This window comes from Sordaria macrospora, chromosome 4, assembly GCF_033870435.1.
Source record: "Sordaria macrospora chromosome 4, complete sequence".
Lineage (NCBI taxonomy): Eukaryota > Fungi > Ascomycota > Sordariomycetes > Sordariales > Sordariaceae > Sordaria > Sordaria macrospora.
Window position 1 is genome coordinate 2466607 of NC_089374.1, and position 22595 is coordinate 2489201.

The 22595-nt window shown below is 52.6% G+C and overlaps 4 protein-coding genes across 4 annotated transcripts; all 4 read right to left on the reverse strand.

Moving 5' to 3' along the window:
* Nucleotides 1-445: 445 nt before the first annotated feature.
* Nucleotides 446-4936, reverse strand: SMAC4_05315 (uncharacterized protein). The gene is made up of 4 exons (XM_024655713.2): nt 4360-4936; nt 3705-4015; nt 1758-3640; nt 446-1689 (listed from the first exon to the last, which is right to left on the reverse strand). The coding sequence occupies exons 1-4, from the start codon at nt 4386-4388 to the stop codon at nt 1153-1155; spliced, it is 2760 nt and encodes a 919-aa protein (XP_024511556.1). The 5' UTR covers nt 4389-4936; the 3' UTR covers nt 446-1152.
* Nucleotides 4937-5207: 271 nt separating this feature from the next.
* SMAC4_05316 (uncharacterized protein) lies at nt 5208-8471 on the reverse strand. Its single transcript, XM_003346373.2, has 6 exons — nt 8454-8471; nt 7563-8290; nt 6943-7076; nt 6464-6831; nt 6312-6398; nt 5208-6253 (listed from the first exon to the last, which is right to left on the reverse strand). Exons 2-6 carry the CDS (start codon nt 7719-7721, stop codon nt 5742-5744), a joined length of 1260 nt encoding a protein of 419 aa, XP_003346421.2. The 5' UTR covers nt 7722-8290; nt 8454-8471; the 3' UTR covers nt 5208-5741.
* A 1107-nt stretch (nt 8472-9578) lies between these two features.
* On the reverse strand, nt 9579-13803 carry SMAC4_05318 (uncharacterized protein). The gene is made up of 5 exons (XM_003346375.2): nt 12299-13803; nt 11679-12241; nt 11253-11615; nt 10839-11187; nt 9579-10777 (listed from the first exon to the last, which is right to left on the reverse strand). Exons 1-5 carry the CDS (start codon nt 12743-12745, stop codon nt 10544-10546), a joined length of 1956 nt encoding a protein of 651 aa, XP_003346423.2. The 5' UTR covers nt 12746-13803; the 3' UTR covers nt 9579-10543.
* A 2053-nt stretch (nt 13804-15856) lies between these two features.
* On the reverse strand, nt 15857-22285 carry SMAC4_05319 (uncharacterized protein; the record flags this gene model as incomplete). Its single annotated transcript, XM_066090265.1, has 2 exons — nt 15857-19134; nt 19193-22285. The coding sequence occupies 2 exons, from the start codon at nt 22283-22285 to the stop codon at nt 16375-16377; spliced, it is 5853 nt and encodes a 1950-aa protein (XP_065946843.1). The 3' UTR covers nt 15857-16374.
* Between the last annotated feature and the right edge of the window lie 310 nt (nt 22286-22595).

A 22595-nucleotide genomic window follows, 5' to 3' on the forward strand; every position in this document is an offset into this window, starting at 1 on the left:
ATTAGTTTTGGTTCGTTTCATGATTGAATGCTGATCTTACCATGGATTTGTTGTATAGAGATCCCAAATGCCAAATTTAACCTCGTTAATCCCTTTTTTGACCCATACTTGGCCATTCATTTTATACTTGTAAGGTCTAGGGCAGTTTGGAATAGATACATACCTTGAGTACCAAGCAATCAAACAAACCAGCATTAAGTTGTAGACCCGTAGCCTTATACACCCTGCCACCACAAAGCGACATCGACAATTGCGAGCTCGGCGATCGACTGGTGGGTAACGGTGCCACGCCCGCGCTGAGCCGCCCTGTTTGAGCTCCGCTTGGCATTGCGAATGGCCGTTCCCGTGGGGATGCTATCCCATCTGTTGTCGTTGCAACTTGGGGAGGAAAGCTGAGCTTGCAAATCCGGGGATGGGCCGGGCTCTTGGGGTGATTTTCGAAGAAAAAAACGAGATGGCTTGATGACAAGAAATAAAAAAGGGTAAGAAGCCTAAAATGTAGGAGCGGACGCCACAGAATGAAGGCTTTTTGGGGGGAAAGGCGGCGGAACGATCTTTCATTGAGTGGAAGAAACATCGAGGAACGTACCGGTTGTAGAAGGGAACACCACGATACCCAGTGTACAGATACCTGCAATTACCCCCGAGCCTTCCAATCCAACCGCACATCACGCCTTCCCAAACTCCCGCTTAATAACAAGAAGTGAGTAGGTGGGCCATCTGCCCAGTTTGGGCGCGAGCTGCTTGTGACTGACAAACACAGAAGGAGCAACAGGGAAAAAAGTCAGAACATCGAACGAGGAAAGTGGGGATGTCCAGTTGGCTACATGATTATGAAGAAGGCTCGACGGAGGGACAAACAATCCTCGTCCACAACCACTCAGGGCGTGGACTACCTTCCTGTGATTAACAAACTTGGAAGGAGCAATGGGAAGGGAAAAAAAAAATCAAAAAATCAAATGATCAGAGCAAAGTGGGAAGAGGTACATCCGGCTACATGATTTCGAAGAAGGCTCGACGGGTCAAACACATCTTCTCCACATTTGAAGCCCTCTGACATCTCACCAGCCGCAGACGTCAAACCTTGCAAAACCTCTTCTCTCTTGCATCGTGTCCCACGTAACGAACACCTCTCTTTTCACCACTCTCTAACTAATACTCAAAATCATCATCAACAGCCGGCCCCTTACTCTTCCCCACGCTCTCCTGCTTCCTATACATCTCAGCCACCATCCTGCTCGTCGTCGCCTCATCCGCCTTCTTATCCTCTCTGACCTTGATAAACCTCGGAAACCTGAGAGAAATACCCTTCTCGCCAGCCGGATCCACGCCCTCCTTCATGCCCGCCTTATACCTCGGACTAAGCGTCAGATCGGCCGTCTTGACTTCCCACACGTACTTCGGCTCGAACCAGACGTCCGGCTGGTGCTGCCCGCCCGAGGAGTGCGCGTAAAAGGGCTTGGGCCGGTCGATGATGATGGGGGATAGGGAAGCGTGAAGCTCTTGGAGGACTTCGTCCGAGAAGCCGGTGCCGATGTTGCAGACGGTTTCGTAGGTGTCGGAGTTGGGGTTATAGCAGGCTAAAAGGAAGGCGCCGAAGACAGAGGTACGCTTGCCTTTGCCGTGGTAGGCGCCGAGAACGACGAGGTCGAGCGAGTCGCCTATGCCGGCTAGGTAGTCTTTTTTGATCTGTTTGTTTGGCGCATTAGCTTCCACTTCTACAATCATCAAGGTGAGGAAAAAAGGGGAAAACAAACCTTCAACCAATTCCGACTCCTCTTCGACGGCTCATACCCACTCTCCGCGCCATCCAACATCTTGACCATCAACCCCTCGCAACTCGCCTTGACGGACTCATCCAGGAACATCTGAATCTCATCCAGCTCCTGGCCATCCATGCTGGTCGCAAACGAGAACTCGCCCTCCACAGGCTTAAACGCACTCCTCAACAACTCCCTCCTCTCCCTCAGCGACTTTTCCACAACCGCCTGACCGTTCAGATACAACAAGTCAAAAGCAAACACGCACACCTTGACTTTGACATCCTCCAGCTTGACATCCTTCTTCTTGCGTGTCATCAGCTGTTGGAACGGCAACACCTTCTTCTCGACCGTGTCCCACGCCACGGACTCGCAGTCCAGCACAAAACTCTTGGTGCCTTCTTTGACCCACGTCGGCAACTTGGCGAGCACATCCGGGTACTTTTGCGACAAATCCTCCGAGTTTCTCGAGAAAATAGCCGCGACGCCCTTACCGGTCTCCTTGCTAGCGACCTGGCTGAGGTCACCATCGCTCTTGGGCGCGTCCTTGGCAACATAATGAATCTGCGCTCTCTCGCCGTCGTACTTGTACTCGCACGTGAACGTCTGGCCCTCGAAGCGGTCGAGCACTTCAGTGATGGCCTTTGTCGGGTTAGCCAACATGGGCTTGAGCGGCACACCGGGACGCAGCTTGCAGTGGTCGCGGAGGTTCATGATGCCGTGTTGCAACATGGCGGGGATGATGACGTTGTAACTGGGCAGTTCGCTGTAGACGGTCTTGAGGATGGACTCGGCCTTGCTGAAGTCGGATTCGCTTGGTACTTTACCCTTTTGCGCAAACTCGTGTGCGATCATGGCTTGCGCCAACGAGACGATGACGGATTTCTCTGCCAGTCCCAACCGCAGCTTACCCTCCAGGAAGCGGACGATGAACTTGGCCTCGCTCGGCCCGCCCTTCTCTTTGATGATGTCCACCTTTCCGGTTGAATTCGCATCGGCAGCCGACAAAAGCTTCTTGATACCGTCCACCTTCTTCTGCTGGGCGCCCGTGCCCGTCATGGTCGTAGCGATATCCATCAGACCCTTATGCACACCGCGAATAGTCAACGGCTTAGGCTTGAACATAGTCGGCTGCTTCGACCTCGACTTGACAGCCACCAGACCAAGGTCACCAATCTCCTTCTGGTCATTCTTGATAACAGCAACACTGCGGCCCGTGGTCTCGCCGATAGCCTTCATGATAAGCGACTCACCAATGCCCAGCTCAATACCCGCATAATCAGGGGCAAGCTTGTTGATCATGAGCAGTACGGTGGGCAGCAGATCGTCGGGCGTGAGACGGAGGACTTGGCGCAGGAAAAGAGAGCAGTACTCCATGATGAGCAACCTCTTGCGTGTCTGCTCGATAAGTGAAAACGTCGTGCAGAGGGCGGCGTAGGGAACAGGCTCGCCGGCCTTCCAGTCCGGGAAGGGGTCCTTAACCTTGGTTGTGAGTGTGGTCTGGATGACCTTGCGAGCCTTTTTGGCGACTGCCTCGGTCTTTTCGTCCTCGTCTACCTCTTCCTCTTCGGCTTCGATTTCGGATGCCGATGCTGAAGAGGCTTCCTCATCATCAACCTTCTCTACCGGTGCGGGAGATGGGCTCTTCTTTTTTCGTGCAGGCTTGGGCGAAGCGGCCTTCTTCTTCTCCTCCTTTACCGGCGCAGAAGAAGCAGGGACATCCTCCATGATCTCGTCCTCGTCATCCTCAACCACCTTGCGACCTCTCCTCAACCGCTTGCTGACAGGCGCAACAACGTCCTCTGTGTCATCCTCGGTCTTGGCCTTCTTCGACTTGGGGCTTTTGGTCGTCGGTGATCGTGACCTCTTCTTCTTGTTATCTGTTTCGTGCCAGTTATTAGCCACCATTCTACTACTAACATCACTTCCAAAGATGCAACTCACCTGTCTCCTCCTTCACCTCCTCCACGACCTCCATCACGTCCTCATCCTCCTCCTCCTTTGCTGCCTCCTTAGCAACCTCCTTCCCCTTGGTCGGAGGCCTACCTCTCCCCCTCCCCGTCTTTGCAGGACTCTTATCCTTGAGCTTCATCTCCTCCACCTTCTTCTCTACCTCTTCGTGTCCAGCATCTTCACTGCTCTCATCCTTGTTGGTCTCTTCCTTCTTCGAGGTAGTAATCGCTTTCGTGCCAAAGGACAGCTTCGTCTGCTGCTTGCCGTCCGATGAGGGGGCGTCTTTCTTGCCGAAGAACTTCCTGCAATGGTTGTTATCTCGTTAGCATCTTTCCCGTTTGATATCTCAGGTAGAAGAGGAAGGGGAGAAGGTGGAAAGAAGACTCCAAAAGGGTGGTAGTAACGCGTAACCAAGATCGAATATTGTTTCCAAAACATTTTTGCTTCCAATGCTGGTCCCGAAATTGTTTCCAAAATTGGCTTCCAAACTGGCATCAAAATTTGGTTCCAAAGCTGTTTCCAATTTGGTGCAGATTTGTTCCCAAAAACTGTTTCCAAAAACACAGTGTTCAATCGATCCATTCGTTACACCCAAACTAACCCCAACGTAGTCTGCCTCCCTCCCCTCGGTTTGTCCTTAACGTACCCCAACGTCTGCTGTTGCTTGGGAGGCATCGTGCCTGTGTGGTGGGTGTTGTTCGTGTCGAATAAAGCGTAACTAGCGTAGTTTCTTCTTCTTCCTCCTATTCCCAGACCAGATAGTAAATCGGCTCCGGAGTTCGTCGAGTTCGAGTTCGAGTTCGAGTTGAGACTTAGTCGACTAAGCGATGCGATAAGTCGCTGGGGGTGGATTTGAATTGTCTTCGTCTTCGCTTTCGTCGCAACGTTTGCAAGTGGTGATGTTGATGTTGCCAATGTCGAAAAACTGGTGGTTCTCGTTATTGCCGAAGTTGTTCTCGTCGCAATCGCAATCGCAATCGCAGGAGAAGCACTCAAACTCCAAGCTCCCTTGCTTGCAGAAAGCAAAGGGAAAAGTTGTCTGGGCGCCAGGTTGGATTTTGTCGAAACTTCCGTCCGTTCTTCTTGCCCTTTTCAATCCTTTCTTTTCCGTGTATCGTATTCTTTTATACCCGCCAATTGGTAGCTCTTTTCGTTCAGTGTCACACACCACTTATCGATAAATGGGGTCTGCTGCCTGGCTGTTCTTGCTGCCTGTTGTGATCCCCGTCGTTCCTGCCGCCTGTCTCGCGTGTCGTTATCGCCCGTGTCGTCCGTGTCGTGTCGTCCCTTCCGCCGTGCTACCCTTTTAAAGTGGACATTGACGTGACGCGCCTTCTTTCCTTAACGCGACCCCCTGCTCTTTTTCCGCAGGCAACAGTCGCGAGAAGTGTCGCGGTCACATGGGCTGCAACGGCTGGCTCCATGATCTATGATTTTAGATCACCTTACAGACGCTAGCATAGACTGATAGGGCAAGCTAACGCACAGATGACAGCCAGGGGCCCCTTGCGGTGCGGGACAAATTTGGGGTACCGTCGCAACGTAGCGCCAAGCTCCGCGCCCATCAAATCCGATCTCCAAATCTCCAACAGCTCAAAAATGTTGGGCTGTGAGAGAATCTGACTTGATATGACAGGGCTGGATTTTTGAGGCTGGGCGGGGGCATCGCTTGCGATACGATATCGGACCTCACTCATATCGCTCAGCTGAAGAAACAACACTGCTCTTTTCAAGAAATCCAATTCCATAACCCGCCTTTCGCTCCCCTCCCCTTAACATGTCTAGATGTATGTGGTTGTGTTTGTGACTGTTTTGCGCTACGCAGATATGTTTATTATACGAGGAAAAAGGAAGAAAACCCGCAACCATGATGACCGACGTAGACGGACGCCACGCCTGCACCATATTTTGTTTTCGTTGCATGCATCAAGAGAAAAAGACAAGTTCTGGTTGTAAACTTTAAAAACCCCATCTAATTTGTCATTACTGCCTTCCTGCCTGCCTCTCTACCCAGTTTTAACTTTTTTTTTAGTTCTTGAAGTAGAAAAGCTCATCAGGGGTACGGCCACGAATGAAGTCGGGCTCAGTACCCTTGACGTAGATATCCTCAAAGAGAATCTGCTGGTTGGCCTCAGGGGGAGCCATGGCCTCGGCGGCGGCAACCTCCTCGTTGACGTGGGCGCGAGCCTCCTTGTCAAGACCCTTGAGCTCCTCCTCGGTAGCGACACCCCACTCGAGAATGTGCTGCTTGAGACCGGCAATGGGGTCGTTGGTGGAGCGCATGCGCTGAATCTCCTCACGGGTACGGTAGGTGGTGCCGGGGTCGGACATGGAGTGACCACCATAACGGTAGGTGACGTACTCGAGGACGAGAGGACCGTTGTCGTTGTTGGTCCACTCCTTACCGTAGGCGACGGCGGCCTTGACGGCGAGGACGTCCATGCCGTTGACCTTGAGACCGGGGATGTACTGGCCACGCTTGTAGTATTCGGTCAGGGCCGAGGAGCGGGCGGCAGAGGTACCCATACCATACTTGTTGTCTGCACGATTACACACGTCAGTAAGAATCCACCAGATCATGGAACGTGAGCAACTTACTTTCGCAACCGAAAAGGGCAGGGAGGTTCCAGAGCTTGGCCATGTTGAAAGACTCAAAGACCTGACCCTGGTTGGAGGCACCATCACCTATAACACTGGATTAGCCTTCCGAATTCCCAACGTTGTTTCCTATCACCGAGAGGAGCGCCTACCGTAGAGGATGATGGAAGCCTTCTTGCCGCCAGTGTACTTCTGGGCGAAAGCAAGACCGGCACCGACGGCGACCTGAGCACCGACGATACCGTTACCGCCGTAGAAGCCCTTGGTGAACATGTGCATGGAACCACCCTTGCCGTAGGCGATACCCTCACGGCGACCGAGAAGCTCGCCGATGATGGAGCGGACAGTGCCGCCGCGCATGTAGGCGAAGCCGTGGCAGCGGTAGGAGGTGATGACGTCGTCAGTCTTCTGGATCGCGTGCTCGATACCGACGGCAACGGCCTCCTGACCAACGGACAGATGGCAGAAACCACGAATCTTCTTCTCCTTGTACAGTCTGTCGGCGGCCATCTCCATTTGCCTGTATGTGAGAGCATGGTGTTAGCTATGCTATACCATGTTGTTATGCGAGGCCGAGATCGGCAGAGATGGGGAAAGCTCGGAGCTCTGGTGGTACTTGGTGATTGCATACCTGACGACGACCATGTCGTAGTACATCTGCTTCAGCTCCTTCTTGGTGACGGCGAGGGTATAGGGAGGGGGGTCGAGCTGGTAGGTCTCGAAGGACTCATCGCTGAGGGTGACCTGGAAGGGCTCCTCTTCCGACTAGATTGAAGCAAGATTGCATGGTAAGCTTATCGATATTCCCATTTTCAGAGTGGTGGTGGTAGTCGCGAAAAGAAGTAGTAGCAGTTTTGGGGTTGTGCGCAAAAATCTGCGCGAACCCAACACCTCCAGCGACAACAACGACGGTGACGACGTGATGATGTTTTCGCAACCACCAAGGTGTTCATCTGGTGTTTTCCATTGACTTGACGTCAAGAGAAAGAAGGCGGGTCCGGCGGGTCCGGCAGCAAGCGGTAAGGTAGACAGACTCGCATGGGACATGACTTGCTTGACTCGCGACTCAGTCTTGCTTGGGGGTGGACGGGGACTTGGGACTTGGGGATGGGGGAGGGAGGGGACATGACATGACTAGTAGGGAGTCTTTCTTTCCTCCAGTCTTGGTTTCTCCAACAACATCATCAACCACACCAAAACCATCGAAACCCACAGCAAACGACATATCATGGAAAAGTAAACAAAACGTACCTCTGGGAGGGGCTTCTCGAGCTGGGCCGAAGCAGCATTGGTGGTGACGGACCTCCTAGCGGCGATCGAGGGAATAACGAAACGGGGAGCAGGAGCAGCAACACGGGCGCGGATGGGCGCCGCTACCCTCGTCGATAACCGGGCTGCGCGAGAAAACATTTTGGATTATGTTTTGTCTCTCTCTTCTCTGGGAATTACGTTGCAAAAGGGAAAAGTTGGGGGTGAATGACGGAGACGGGAAAGAAGCGGAGATGGGCGAGTGCAGAGTGAGGGACGGACGAGACGACGGGACGACTGAGCAACAAAAGCAAACTGGCAAACTGAAAATCCTTGGGAGTGTGGAAGGGTCACGAATTGATTGATGGGCTCCGATGGGGTAGGCGGGCGAGCCAGCGGGCAGGGGCGGCAGCGGCAGGGCAGGACTGGGTGCGGGCAGGGCAGGTGTGCACCACAGGCGCACGCAGCACAGTCAGGGAACAATTGGAGAACGGCTCACAGCGAGGGCACCAGCGCCGATAAGGGTAGCGTCGGGTACGTGTGTTACAGTACGCTGTGGCCCGGGGGTTTTTTCTGGCAGGTCCTCCAAGTGTACTCTTCACTACAAGAGCTCCCGTCTCTGTCCGCTTGATATTAGAGAAGCGACATGGCAGGTATCTTACTGGCGCGATAGAAACATCCAACAAGGGTTCATGGTACCTGCGGTCGTTCTCCGGAGCTCCAATTTGGCGCTGTCAAAAAAAGTTAGATGGATCTCCCTCTCGCGGTCGAAGACCTAGCTTTGGAGGAAGGGGAATGGAGGGGAAGGGGGCAAGGAACGTCGGAAAAAGTCCACAGTCCACAGACAGGGGGGCGAGGCGAACGAGTGTGTTGAGCAAGAAGCTTAGCACGCACTAACTGAGTTTAGCAGGGGGCAGGGATCAGGTGGGGGAACAACGATTGAAAGTTTGTTGGAGATATCATCGCCGGGCAACGACAAATGACAAATTATATGAGACCCTTTTGACCTCCATCATCACGGTCAAAGGTCTTGTTAAATTTGTTTCGGCCAGCTGAGGGATGATATTACACTATCTATGTTTTCGTTCATCGCTTCAACGGCATATCACCGGTCACTACCCGTACAACGGGGCAGTTAGTTGCCGGTCCAACTTCGCCGTTCGAGGCTTCAGGTTCGAGCCCTTGAGTTTGCCGTCATCCCCCCTCGGCTCCATCACGAACCCCATCAAAACTGGAGTCCGGGTCCTTAGAGCTTAGACATTCCGGAATGCCCCACCCAAACAACCGCCGCCGTCGCAGACCGCACCGCAGTGCCGCCGCCGCCGCTTTGCCTCACGAACTGAACGAACTCTAAACTCAATCGGGCATGATTGCTTATCAGTTTTCTTACACACACTACAGTTTAAACGATGAGCGTGGCATGCAGGTATGAGTAATCAACATGGTCGTTCTGTCTTGGTATGTAGGGGATTCTATACTATGTTGACATCCTCTAACGTGCACTTCCGGCATGGACTCGAATTGCGAATAGCCTCCTCATCGTCATAACAGTCTCCAGTCAAGCATATCAATGACGCCAAGGGTCCAGGGCAAAGGCACGACAGTCTTGGGTCCCGGTTCGGCGACGTTTGAATCATCATCCATCATCACTACTGAAAGAATAAGAATAATAATGATAATAACAATAATAATAATAATAATAATAATAATAATAATAATAATAATAATAATAATAATAATAATAATAATAATAATAATAATAATAATAATAATAATAATAATAATAATAATAATAATAATAATAATAATAATAATAATAATAATAATAATAATAATAATAATAATAATAATAATAATAATAATAATAATAATAATAATAATAATAATAATAATAATAATAATAATAATAATAATAATAATAATAATAATATCACGACTGTGTCAATCAGTTGCAGACGAATGATGAGACTAACAATCCATCCTGTGAGCTGTTTCATTAATTTCTAGCTACAGAACTCTCTACTCCTCTTTGGAAAGACTCGCAATAATCCAATTACTATCTATACCTTGACAGCAACATCAAAGTCCGAACTGCCTATATTTAGCGATGGATGAATGAATGGATATATAGACAAGTAGTGGGTGGGTATAGTATCCTATCTTGCAATAAGGCATGGCTCTGGCACAATAATTGTGGGTTCCAACTCGAATATGACATGCATAATTGTAGCGATAAAAAACAGGCAGATATAAGATAGTTGAGGCATTGTTAACTGACGGTGTCCGTCTCTTTCAGTGTCTTTCATAGTCCGGTTGCAGTAGTGTATCGTGATAATGCATTCAGAGTTCCTGAACAAAGTGTATTTGTACTGTTCCCAAATCCAATGCTGTCCATGGATCGTCTGTCTGCTTGCCTGCCTGACTATCCGTCTGTCTGTCCTCCAGCTGCGTTTCCGACAAAGATATAAATAGCAAGTGAGAAGACGGGATAAAAACAAAAATAAGAAAAAAAAAGTAAATGCTGAGTCCGTTGTCTGCCTGTCCGAATGCGAGTGTGTGTGGGTGTGTGTGTACTTTGAAAACCTCAAGTGTGTGTCAACGCCATAGCAATGCTCCCTGCGGGGATTCGCGCCCGGTGATCGTAGGTTTGCCGTCACGTCAACAACCTCGGTAGGCTGTACTGGCGTCGCGCGCTACTTAGGTGCGCTCTCCGATTGTCTTTGATTCATCCGACTTTCGCCAACCAATGCGCTGAATTGTATCGTTGAGTATATTAAAGGCGATGGGTTGTGTCGTTGTGTGAGTAGAGAAATTTCTGGTGGTCGAGATCTGTCCTAACATCCAATTCTCGAGTTGGCTTCTTCCCAGACGTTTGGCAACACGTCACGGATGACCTATCGAGTTAGGCTCGTTGATATCCCCCAGCGATGATTGCCGATGATATACTGTGCCCGAAAGGTGTGTGGGTCCCCTCCTCTTTAATTTCAAGCCCCCCTGGATGCTTGAAAGAACGATGCGTTTGGTCGAAGAGGAGCCGTGGCAGGGCCAGCATCGGGCATATCCACGTCCTGCATTCCGTTTCCTATCAGGCTATCACCCACCGCACTGGACGGTCTTTCGGGAACGGGTGCTTCGATAGTCGGTCGCGGCGTGAGGGTGAATGGCTGTCGCTCGTGTCGATCGAGAAAAACGTCTTCGGGAGGAGAGAAGGACCAGACCTATCATTATTTTGGTTAGCAGCCAAACAACAGATTTCACCGGGTTATCGCGATTTCTCACCTCCATAACTGTCCTGCTGTTCCTCAGCGCCATTGCCACGCATTTTTCAGCCTCAAAGGCAACACGCCAAACAGCCTCTCCCTGGGAGATAAGCTCGCGGACAAGCTGGCCAGTCTTGAGATCCCAGACCTTAACCCGTCCATCACTGCCACCACTGACAATCCGCGTGTCGTCAAACTGCAAGCTTGTGACGCTATTATCGTGAGCCGCAAGGCGATGGATAGGGCACATTTTCTCCAACGACCAGACTCTGACCGAGCCATCACTACCACCGGTGACGAGGGTGCCACCACGCATTTGCAGTTGTCCGACCAAAGACGTGTGACCTTGTAGAACCGCTTGGCATTCACTAGACTCGGTGTCAATACAAGAGCATGCGAGTAGGGAGGGAAAAAGGCGAGCAGTAAAACTTACCCGGTAGCGGCGTTCCAGATCCTCACGCTGGTGTCCAGACTTCCAGTTGCCACACGGTAGCCATCAAATGCGATCGCGTAAATCTGGCTATAGTGACCCGAAAGTGTATGTAGGCAGCGGCCCTCCGAAATACTCCAGACCTTGGCGGTGGTGTCGTAACTTCCCGAAACAACAATGTCGCCATGGATCTCCAAACACCTCACACTAGCTTGGTGACCGACGAGCACGTTTCGGCACACTCCGTTCCTGATATCCCAGACTCTGAGGGTCGTATCCCTAGATCCGGAGATGGCAGTGTTCGCATCCGACATCTTGAGGCATCTGACGGTGGAGGTATGTCCACGGAGTGTATGCATGCAGACACTGGGTGCATGTGTCAGCAGAACGTCCTGATACTGGTTGAAAAGAGGAACTGGTGTAACTTACCCCGTGGTCAAATCCCACACACGAACATCTCTGTCACAGCCACCACTGACCAAGACGTCGTCCCAAGGAACCATAGCCCAGACACCCATCATATGGCCCCTGAGTGTTCGTAGTTCGTTTCCTTCCGTGTCGAAGACATGAATCTTGGTGTTGTCGAGAGCTACAATGATGTACTTCTTGGTAAGATGGAGGCTAGTGACTACACCGCCTTCCTGGGTAATGTTTTTTGTAATGTTGCGTCCCCCTGTCCTCCAGGCGGCGTCCACGAGATATCGTTGTTTGAAGTGCGACTTGTATGACCTGGGCCTCCGCAGGCTCATTGCGTCGTCAAAAGTAACTGAGGTCGCGGGGGCGCTGTAGGGCTGGTAAAAGCTGCTCGGCGGGTCTGGCCGCAGGAAATTGGAGTACTGCATCGAAGTCTGTACCTCAGATAGCCTACGCTGATAGTCGTGCTTCAAACACAAGTTTTTCCATGTCATGTCATCGCTCACCAGGTCCCGCCACCTGCGGGACACCTGAGAAGCTCTTGCAAGGTCCCTGGGGTCGTCGATAAATGACAGAACCTGACCTGGGGGTTAACAAACTGGCTATACACCCGAAAGGACAAACACAGGACTTACTCTTAAACACAATTCATCGGGCAGGATCATCATTGGGTCCTTTTTCAAACGCGGGCTGACAAGCTGAAGAATAAAGCTCAGCTGTTGGCTGTTGCACATATTCACAATGTCCTCGAGTATTCGCTTTTTCTCTGGTGTGGTAGCCTTGAGGAAATTCTCCCGCATTATGGACAAGACTATGCTTTCATCGTCTTCCGTGTTACTCCAGTCCGGCTGGGTTTGTGATGGACCGGGAGATGCGGCCGGGGTGGGAGGTGGTGGCGGTGAGCCGGCTGAGAGTTGTTGATTGAAGTCGGCCGAAGGGTTCATGCCTAATGGTGTTAATGGCGGTTGTGGGCGATGTTGTTGCGCCAGTTTGGCGCTGTGTGTGTTGAGCGACAACTCTTCCCCGAGGACACTGCCTCTCCTTTCAGAGATACTCTGATGCTTTCCGTACGGCAGCGACATGATGACGATGTGCGTATGTCCCACGCTATGTGTCGAAGTAACTGATGGATCCTCGTGCTTAGTCGAGGGCGCAAGTCGTGATGCCCAGCCAACAGATGTACTGGGGCTCAGAAGCGGTTACCGGATCGCAGTCAAGACTTTCGGGACTTCGACTGCCTGACAAGTGTAGTGTACTGTTGATATTCCAAGTCCGGCAGCGGTTGCAAAGTCGAGGTCGATGGTTTACCGAGGGTAACGAAAGTTGGATACACTAGTCGGCAATGTGGTTTGGTGTGAATCACGAATCGGTTTGCGGCAACCCCTTTTCCGACTCCTCGACACACGGAACAAGGCAGTGCGTCGGTGTGCCTAACGGATGTCCGTAAGACCAAGGCAAACAGAAATCGAGATTAGATATCGATCGTTATAGGAGTCGCATGGGTTGCGGTCGCGGAGGTCGGACGAAAGAAAGGCGGGTTGTTTGTTAGTGGAGAGTGTGGGCTGGGCTGGCCGCCAAGGTGTCTGTCTGTGAACCTGGACAACGTCGACGACGACAGCAGACAGCGGTCGGATGAGATGATTCAGTTCTAGTGTAGAGTCGGGTGTTGGTGCGGGAGAAAAGGGAGTCGCCTGGACTGGAACCACTTCTATCTCACAAGGTCGGAACCGGGTCGTCGTTGAGGGTTTGTTTGACTTTTGACAGGAGTTTAACAAGGGAGAAGCAACCTAATGATGGAAAGAATCAAGGAGGACAATATGCGTGGACTGTGTCTGAGGTGTCCAAGGGGCCGCCTTGGGATTAGGTACTTCAGGTTGGTGCGGCTTGCGTAAGGGGAAGCAGCGTGGATGGTGGATGCCCGGCGCAGTGCAAGGTGGATGGCGGAAGAGCGCAGGTCCAGTGCCCTGGCCGGGGCGGATCGGGCGCTGGCTCCCAAGTGGAGCGCCTACATTGAGTGCTTGCTGGAAAGTGGTTCCTCGACATCCGCTTTCTAGGGTCCCGTTTCTCCATGTCACTGCACCGTGCAAAGCCCGCTTGTTTGAGAATGGCAGGGATCCTGTCCCATCATCAGGAAGGTCTCCCTACCTGTCTACTATGGATGTATGTTAGGTACTGCTCAACAATAGGTGATCCGCGCTTGCAACGTCCGGGTGCAGTGACCGAGTCCCGGACCCGAAGATGGCAACAACAACAAGGGCAGCAACAATAACTGGCAAGACTGGGCGGGCGGGGGCTCAGGGCGTCATCATTGTTAGGTCAAAGCCTGGAAGAGGCGGACGGAGAGTGCGGCAACGTGTTGGTCAGACGGCGGCGGTACGTAAGTCTCCTCACTCCAGGAACACCCGTGCAATTTGTCTCCGGAAAGAAGGGGTCCAAGTTGAGTCCAGACGTCCAAAGACACCCGGTCACTGCATTCCGCGTGCAAAAAAACCTGATACGTTATGACCTCTTTTTCCGTCTCTCCCCACACTTACAGATACACTAGATGACCGAGATGGCCAGGAGGAACCACTTTTAAAGACCGCCTCTCTCCAGACTGACTGGCACAAGACAACGTGACTAACTCTAGAGCTGGAGAACACCGCTGTTGGAGCTGTCTTGTAACTACACGTGTAGTATCGAACGAGAAGGTGATGATCGTCTCTCAAACCAGCGGTAACAAAATTCAACACTCCACTCCCCGAATGTTGCCGTCAACCCCGAAAAGACGGAGACGGAGACGGAGACGGAGACGGAGATGACGGATGTTATCCAGTGGCACCGCAGCATGGCATGGCATGTTTGTCTATCAGATGTCTGTAGTTCTAGTGTAGTGTACACTACACACACTAACTAGGGTCTTCGGGATCTCGAATGTCAGGATCTCGAATGGAGCCACGAACCTGCAACAAGAACTCCCAAGACTCTGGACTCGAGAAAGGCCCGAACTGTAGTGTACCGGCACATCGGACAGATGAATATATGGACTCCTAGTCGAGTAGGACCGGGGGAAAGAAAACTCCATTATGGAGAAGTAAAAGATACATTCCCCATCCACCGTCCAGTTGGCGATATCCTACTTTGCCCTGGTTGTCCATTAATGGCGACATCCAGATTTTATCCATGATCCGCAGGGAAGAGGAAATTCCCATACATATCGACCATATGACCAAAAAAATGTTCCCATGCCCGCTCATCAGACCCCATCCCCAATTCCCCCGTAGCCGCCAACCCCGATGTGTTGTCAGTTTTTGAGGGGTTCAACTTCTCGGCGTTCTCAGGGTCTAGAAGGACATCGGGTGGTGGGGTTGGTAAGTAAAAGTATCGACATAGTATCTAGCCCCTTATTAACCACTGTACACTAACTACACTACTCACTGCAGTGTAGGAGGAAGTCTCCTCCTCTTTTTGTCGGAATTCAAATTGGTTTACGGCGGGAACCCGTCAGCGTCAAGTCAACCTATTCGTACGTAGTCTGTTCGGTCAACAGATCGAGAGCCGCCGGGCCCGGGATTCGGGCCAAGATGGTGTCCGTGTATCAGATTTCGACTCCGTACCGTGCTCCGTAGATGCGATGCCGCTAACAGCTAACTACCTATAGCCCCGGCGGGTCGGGCGGTTCGCCGACGGGAACGCCAGTTCGTTCGTCAACAGACGACGGCACCCGACCCGAGGACAACGACACCCGGCGGCCGAAGAACTTCGAAATGCCATGTATAGACATAAACGAATTGTAAATCTTCAACCCAGTAGACGTTAGTGTGAAAAAAAAAATGTGCATTTTAACTATGTACTCAGCACCGCAACTTACTCACTAAGATCAAGCAGTGATGACGGGATTGGACTGTCTTACCGCCCTGCGCCGCCCTACCGCCTTACCACCCTACCGCCCTGCGCCGCTTTCCGTTCGTTAAATGACCCCGAGTTTTTCTTCGTCACACAATACCTACGTACCATGTACATCATCAGCCTCTAGCTCCGCTCACCGCCCATCTCTCATGTTCATATGTGTACAGATAGATAGATGGCTTCAACAGGTCAGTGGCTTACATGGATGGATGGCTGACGTGATTAATATCACCCCGGATTGAAATGTAGGTGGTTTGTGTAACACTTGTGAATTGCATAATCTTGAACAATCAATAAGTAAGTTCCATAATTATCGACTTAATGCAGTAATCAAGGTATAGCATAGTATAGTGTCCTATAACAGCTAACCCAAGCAAAAAAGGGTTTACCTAACCAGCTAACCTAACCTGAGAAGACCAAAGCCCCTTTTCTAGCTACATAAACAAAGTAGCAACAATAAACAGATACCATAGGGAATGGTTAATGAGGCGGGAAAGGCAAGAGCAACTAGAAGAAAAAACATGTAAAATGTGGAATCGTCCCTCCGTCCCTCCAGTCCAGTCTACTTTTACACTCCGATTCTCCTCCAATTTTTTTCCATGCGCTTGCGCTCATGATGCTGAACTTGACTTTGACTCAAGTGACTTGATACATACTCGCTTTTTTCTCATTGTGGTCTTATCCTCTTTCCATGCTTCGTGACAAGTATCCTCTTCTTTCTCTCATAAAAGTTCTTCCCTCACCCTTCAAATGCCCCATACAAGGGCAGTAACATACTCTTTCAAACAACTCCTCCCCTAGTCTTCACTCCTCTGTGAGCCCCCTACCTCAGAAAGAAATAAGGCAACCCATCATCCTCCGCCGCAGCTCTGCCCGACTTGTTGCTCTTCTGGCTGGTACTATTGCTAGTAGGCGTCTTCTGGCTACTGGTCTTTGCACTGCCGCTGCCAGTACCACTACCACTCTTGCTCTTCTGGCTGTTACTGGAACCGGCACTCTTCTGGCTGTTACTGGTGCTGCTACCGGTACCCTGGCTGTCGCCATTTCCAGCCACGGCAGGAACATTAGTAACAGAAGGGGCTACGGTAGGAGGGGCAGAGGCCGAAGCAATAGTAGGATTAGGGGTCGGAATACCTCCGCCAGCAACAGCGGCAGCAGTAGAGGCTGGAGCGCCGACGGGAACAGCGGCAGCAGCGCCAGTAGAGGTAGGTGCGCCAACAGGAACAGCAGCAACGGCACTTTGAGCCTGGGTTAGTTGACCCTGCTGAAACTGAGCAGAAGTTTGCAACGAGCTCTTAGCGGCCTCAAGTTCTTTCCTCTCACGCTCACGCTGCTCTTGGCCCTGGGCATCAAACCGGATGCCCTGCACAAGTTGGATGTCGGCAAAAGTGTCGTTGAAGTTGTCGACGAGCATCGACAGAAGACGCATGCGATTCCACTCGTGGCGGTGCTCCCAGATCATATACATGAGCTGACTGTGGATCTGCTCCATCTGCTCAATGGTGCAGCCGGCCGTGCGGTCGACGAGCGAGGACCAGAATTCGCAGACCTTACCATCATTAAGGATAGTCTGCTGGGACGATTCCGTGGTGCCACGACGACCGGGAGGAAGGTGGACGTTGTTGCGGCCAAGGGCCGGGCTGTTGTTCATGTACGGGGAGCTATCCGTCCTCTTGCCGGTGCTGCCAGGGCGGACGGGGCCGTGCAGAACCCTTTCGAGACAGTCTGCGATCGCAAGTGTCCTAAGGCGTATGCCTTCCGCGATACTCTGTTGGCTGTCCGGAGTGTCGTTGCTAGGCTTGCTGCTTTGACTGTCGCCGTTACCGCCACCCTGTTGGGGTTGGTCCTTGGAGGACGACGAACGGAGGCCATCAGCCGGAGCTTCGCTAGTCTCGTGGGCCTCGGCCTCCTCAGGTACAGGCGGCAGTAAAACGCCCTGCGCAATACCAGCCATCTGTGAATGAGGCCACGGGCCACTACTGCCAGAAGAGTTGTTCTGGCTTTGGCTTTGACTGCCGGTCTCGACAACGAGCGATGCGGCCGTGCGGTTGATTTTCGTCTCCTGGCTCTCAGTTAACTGCGATGTTCCGCGAGGGATGCTGTGCTGGCCATTTGTCTGCTGCGTGCTCCACTCGCCACGGTCCGAGCTGGGGTCAGACGTTCTGGTGCTTGAAGCATCATTTTGGATGGCAGCCGGCGAGACTCCGGGGGGCACCGAAGTAAGCACCGATCTCTGAGAAAATGTGCCGACCGTCGCTCTCGTGGACTCTGTAACGATTCTGCCCTGCTGCTGTTGTTGTTGTTGAGCATGTCGATATCTAAGCGGCGAGCTGATCTCAACTCCCTGTGAGAAGAGCAAAGTGCTTTCCTCCTCCACTGTCTGGCCCGTCTCGCCTTGGTTGGAAGGGTTCGACGTTCCGTTAGTGAGAGGGTGCGATCCGGAGGAATTGGGGTTTCCGTTCGACTTGGGGCTCGCAATGACCTGGAATCTAGCCGCCGTTGTGTGGCCAGTCTGGTTGGCCATGGGCAATCCAACACCGACAGGACCCTGAGAATCACTATCCGCCTGGGTCTCGGCAAAGTCAGACTGGATCTTGTCGATCATGGGCTTGAAAGCCGCCTTCTTGCGCTGACGCTCTTCGGCCTTCCTCGCTCTCTCGAGCTGCCTCTGGTAGATATCCTCAAAGTTGACGCCTTGTGCTTTGAAGCTAAGGTCGATATCAAACACATCAATCTCCACATTTGTAACCATCTCGCTCGCCTTCGGGAGGTAGTCCTTATCGCCGATAGTCTTGACATCGAGGAGCAAACGCCTAACATCCTCGTAGAAGTCCATCGGACGGGCATAATAGCCATTGGCCAAGCGTTCCTCGATTGTGGTAGAATCAAGGTTGTAGTAAAACTTGCCCGTCTTGGTGTCCAGAAGACCGGCAACGCCATTTTGGTCCTTTGAGATGACAAAAGGCCGCTGCTCCTGTTCGCCCACGTCGGGACGGACATAGTTGGGATCAGACTCCTGGAAAAGGTAGCTGATCGTGTTGGGGGGAATGACGGGCTGTCTGAATTTGCGATATCTGCGCTGGATCTGATCCATAATCGGTTGCAGCCTGGCCTTCAGCAAGTTCAGGGCGTGAAAATCCCACTTTCGCTGAAGCTTGACCTCCTCCTTGGTAGGAACCCTGAGTGGCGGCGGCGGGGCAACCGGCAGTTTGTCGAGCACCCGCATCTTGCGATTGGAGAGATCCGGGAATTCTTCAGGGGCCTTCCACAGGTGCTGGATGACGGGAAGAAAGAACATAACACGCTGTTCGCGGTCCGGACCGGGGATAACGGGGCGGTTCCTTTTCGAGAAGCCGAACAGCTCGGTCATAATCTCTGCTGGGACAAGTTCAGGCATCGTCTCCACTGTGCCGAGTACAAGAATGGGCTCAGTAGGTGGGATGCCTTTGAGCATCGTGGTGAATGTCGTCAGGGCGGCATCGCTGAGGGTCGCCCACCAAGCATCCACATTAGGGATGAAGATGACACTCGGCTTGTGTCGCTTGACCTCGGTGAAGAGGCTCACAATGGCTTGTTCAGCGGGCTAGATGATGAAACGTTAGTCCATATTCCACGAGGTAACGATGTTGATGAAGACTTACCCTTGAATCACTCAGCAGAACAGGCAAACCAAAATCCTGAATGTGAACACCTTCCAAGTGATGCAAAACAGCCTTTGACAGATAATTGTGTCCCATACCGGCCACTCCGCAAAGGAGCAGGCGAGGGCGATAGATACGCGACCTCTGGAAATCCTGACTCATCTGCTCCCTCTCGAACCCGCCATCGAGATCCTTATACGGCTCATACATGGCCTCCTCAAGCGCGGTGGTCTTCTTTGGGCGAGGCAAAACCCTATCGAGCTGCGCAACGAGAGCTTCGAACTGCTTCTCCAGAAGTGGCTTGATGAATTTGGGAATGGTCATGGCACCGGATGAGGCCGAACGTTCAGATGATGGGACCATGTTCTTGATCGCTCGCATGAAATCGGACGCCTCAATGTTGATCTTCTCGGGGTTGACAACAAGCTTCTCCTTAGAGGTGTAGATCTGGGGGTATGTCCTCTGAATGGCGTTCAGAGCTGCCTCGGTGCAAAGGGCGCGGAGATCAGCACCACCGAATCCCTTGGTGACCTGGGCCAACTCGTTTTTGAAATCATTCGACAGACCCCAGTCCTTAGTGTGGATGTCGAGAATCGATCGCCTGCCTTCGATATCAGGAAGGGGGAAGTAGAACTCTCTGTCGAAACGGCCGGGACGACGCAAGGCAGGGTCGATGTTGTCGGGGCGGTTAGTGGCACCGATGACGATGACTTGGCCACGGCCATCCATACCATCCATCAACGCCAGCAGGGTAGAGACAATACTGGCATGGATCTGCTCTTGTTTGCTAGACCGCACAGGAGCCAGGCCATCAATCTCATCGAAGAAGATAATACTTGGCTGCGTCCTCCGAGCTTCCTCGAAGAGCAACCTCAGCTGCTTCTCAGCCTCACCAACCCATTTGCTGAGAGCATCAGCTCCCTTGCGCATGTAGAAGCTGATCTTGCGGCCTCCGGAACCGACCGAGTTGGCCAAGGCTCTGGCAAGCAGAGTCTTACCGGTACCGGGCGGACCGTGGAAAAGGACGCCTCGTGGTGGTGTAACGTGAAATCTGGTGAACAGTTCGGGGTACAAGAGGGGAAGCTGGACCATTTCCTTGAGCTGGTCGATGTGGCCTTGCAAACCACCAACTTTGCTGAAATCGACGCTCATATCGACGCCAAGAGGATCCGCATCCGCAAACGCCTTGGGATTCTTCACCTTGCCAACTTGAGGTGTGGCGCCTCCAATACCACCGAAGCCGTCCACGTTATGGGTCTGAGCCGCAGGATTGAATAAGCCAACGGGGGGAGCGGCAGAAGTGGGCGTCATGCCAATAGGGTTCTGGCCAGGACCGGCTCGCTGAACCATCTCGTCGTCGCTGCTGTCGGAATCAACGCCGCCCGTGGCGCCGGTGCCCCAAGGGCCTCCTAGCAGAGCACCACTTTTTGCGCCGCCAAATGGGCCATAGGTGGTGTTCAAAGGACGATCCCATCCTGCAGCGCCTGCGTTCCTCTTGCGGCCTCTTGCTGGGGTTGCCACTGGCTCCTCATCCTCTTCAGCATCGAGGGTGGCCAGGTCGATGGGGGGGATGGTATAATCGACACGCTTGTTGGTGCGACGTCTCTTGCCGGCGGGCTCCTCATAGACAATGGAAGGTGAGCGGCGACGGCGAGTTCTTCCTTGCCCTAAGCGTGAGCTCTCATGAAGATCTACGAGTTCTTCAGCCAACTCCTCCGGATCCGGCTCGACTTCCTCATCGCCAGAGTCCTGGGCACGGCGAGTCCTCTTGGCAGCGCGGGTGCGGGTGGAACGTCCACGACCGGGTGTGCCGGCAGACTCGTCGGCACTGGAAGCCTTACGACTACCCTTCTTCTTGACTGAAGCCTCCGAGGCATAGGCTTCGTTATCGCCCGACTCGTCACCGGGCTCAAAGTCACTACTAGGTTCTGCGAGCGACCTCTTGTTCAGGCGAGATCCACGCCTCAAGCGGCTCCTGAGTCCTTCAGCCTCTGGCTCAGCTGCTGCAGCTGTGTTCGAGGTAGGTACGTTAGATGTGACGGCTCTAGCCCCACGAGTCCGCCTAGTAATCGGAGCATCGTCTTCGTCGTCAACATCGGCGTCTTCCGCTGCTGGTTGGCTCTCGATCTGGGCAGGCTGTTCTTGAGCTACTTGTTGAGCATCTTGATCCTCCACGACCTGTTCAGCAGCTCCCTCTTGGTGTTCTTCCTGATGGTCAGCAGGCGCATCGGTCATGTTCGCGTCGCCGGGCAACTCGTCCACATTGTCGGCATTGGGTATATCCGTCTCGACTTTGAATTCTTCGTCGTCATCCTCGTGGGAGGCTTCGGGGATTGGTGGGGGTTGGTGTCTCTTGATACCCTTGGCACCACGGGTAGCTCTGGGGGGGTGGCCCATGGCTTCGGGTGATTTGCTTCTTGATGCGCGAGTGACGCGGGTATGTCTTCCTGAGTTGGAAAGCTCGAGCAACGGCTCGTCCGTCTCCTCCGTCCGGGCTCTAGTAGAGCGGCGGGTCGGGGGAGCCATTGTTGCTGGTTCTTTGGCGGCAGTGCCACGTCTTGATCGTTGTGAGCTTGGCTTCGCGGCTGTCTTGACGCTTAGCACGACGATGCGAGACTTCTTCTTGTTGTTGGGACTCCGTTCAGGAGTTTCTATCGAGGGTCTGTGTTGCTCTTCGTCGGTCTCCTGGACTACGTCTTTATCTTGGTCAGACGATTGGACCTCGTCTGAGTCTTCACTGCTTTCCCTGTATGATTGATGTTTCGCGGCAGCCTGGCGCACCCGCCTTCCCGTAGCGTTGACGGGAGCGTCTGAGTCCTCCTCTTCTTCGTCTTCCTCTTCGCCGAAAGAGACGTCTTGTTCGCTCTCGCTAATGTCGTCGTCGTCGTCCTCAATGTCGGACCCTTTGTATCGGTTGTTTCGCCTGCGCGCACCGCCAGCAGCGCCTCTGTTCTTTTGGCGACGTGTGCTTGTTTGCTTCCTTGCACTTCGCGGCGTTCGCTGTTTTTCGGCAATGGGGTCAAAGTTTTCGTCTTCGGGGTCGGATTTGTTAGGGTCGAAATCCGCGAGAAAGTCTTTTTTGCGCCTAGACATAGCAGATTGATGGTGGGGGCGAAATGGCTAGGTATAATGTGATCCAATAAGTGCTGCAACGAATAGCTGTGAATAGGACTTGGGTGGGTGTGGTGGACAATAGTAGGGTTGGTTCGGATGGACGCCTATTCGAGGGCCGATGGCGAGAATGGCGAAAAAGCTGGCTGTTGGTGAATTGTTGAGCTTGCGACCGGCTTTCGATCCGATGTTTATTGATGACAGTTATTCAATACCTAGTAGCCTGCATGTACAAAGTCGTGTTAGGTTCTGTGCAGTGCCGAGCAAAATAAAATGCGGCAACACGCCACGG

Bases quoted from the DNA above. Each gene is read 5' to 3' on its own strand.
- SMAC4_05315 (XM_024655713.2), bottom strand. From the start codon at position 4,388: ATGCCTCCCAAGCAACAGCAGACGTTGGG. The intron at 4,016-4,359 runs GTACGTTAAGGA...CAACCATTGCAG, and splicing joins AAGCAACAGCAGACGTTGGG to GAAGTTCTTCGGCAAGAAAG. The intron at 3,641-3,704 runs GTGAGTTGCATC...GGCACGAAACAG, and splicing joins GGAGGTGAAGGAGGAGACAG to ATAACAAGAAGAAGAGGTCA.
- SMAC4_05316 (XM_003346373.2), bottom strand. From the start codon at position 7,721: ATGTTTTCTCGCGCAGCCCGGTTATCGACGAGGGTAGCGGCGCCCATC. The intron at 6,832-6,942 runs GTATGCAATCAC...TCTCACATACAG, and splicing joins TACGACATGGTCGTCGTCAG to GCAAATGGAGATGGCCGCCG. The intron at 6,399-6,463 runs GTAGGCGCTCCT...CCAGTGTTATAG, and splicing joins GGCTTCCATCATCCTCTACG to GTGATGGTGCCTCCAACCAG.
- SMAC4_05318 (XM_003346375.2), bottom strand. From the start codon at position 12,745: ATGTCGCTGCCGTACGGAAAGCATCAGAGTATCTCTGAAAGGAGAGGC. The intron at 11,188-11,252 runs GTAAGTTTTACT...CACCGAGTCTAG, and splicing joins ATCTGGAACGCCGCTACCGG to TGAATGCCAAGCGGTTCTAC. The intron at 10,778-10,838 runs GTGAGAAATCGC...AAATAATGATAG, and splicing joins ACAGCAGGACAGTTATGGAG to GTCTGGTCCTTCTCTCCTCC.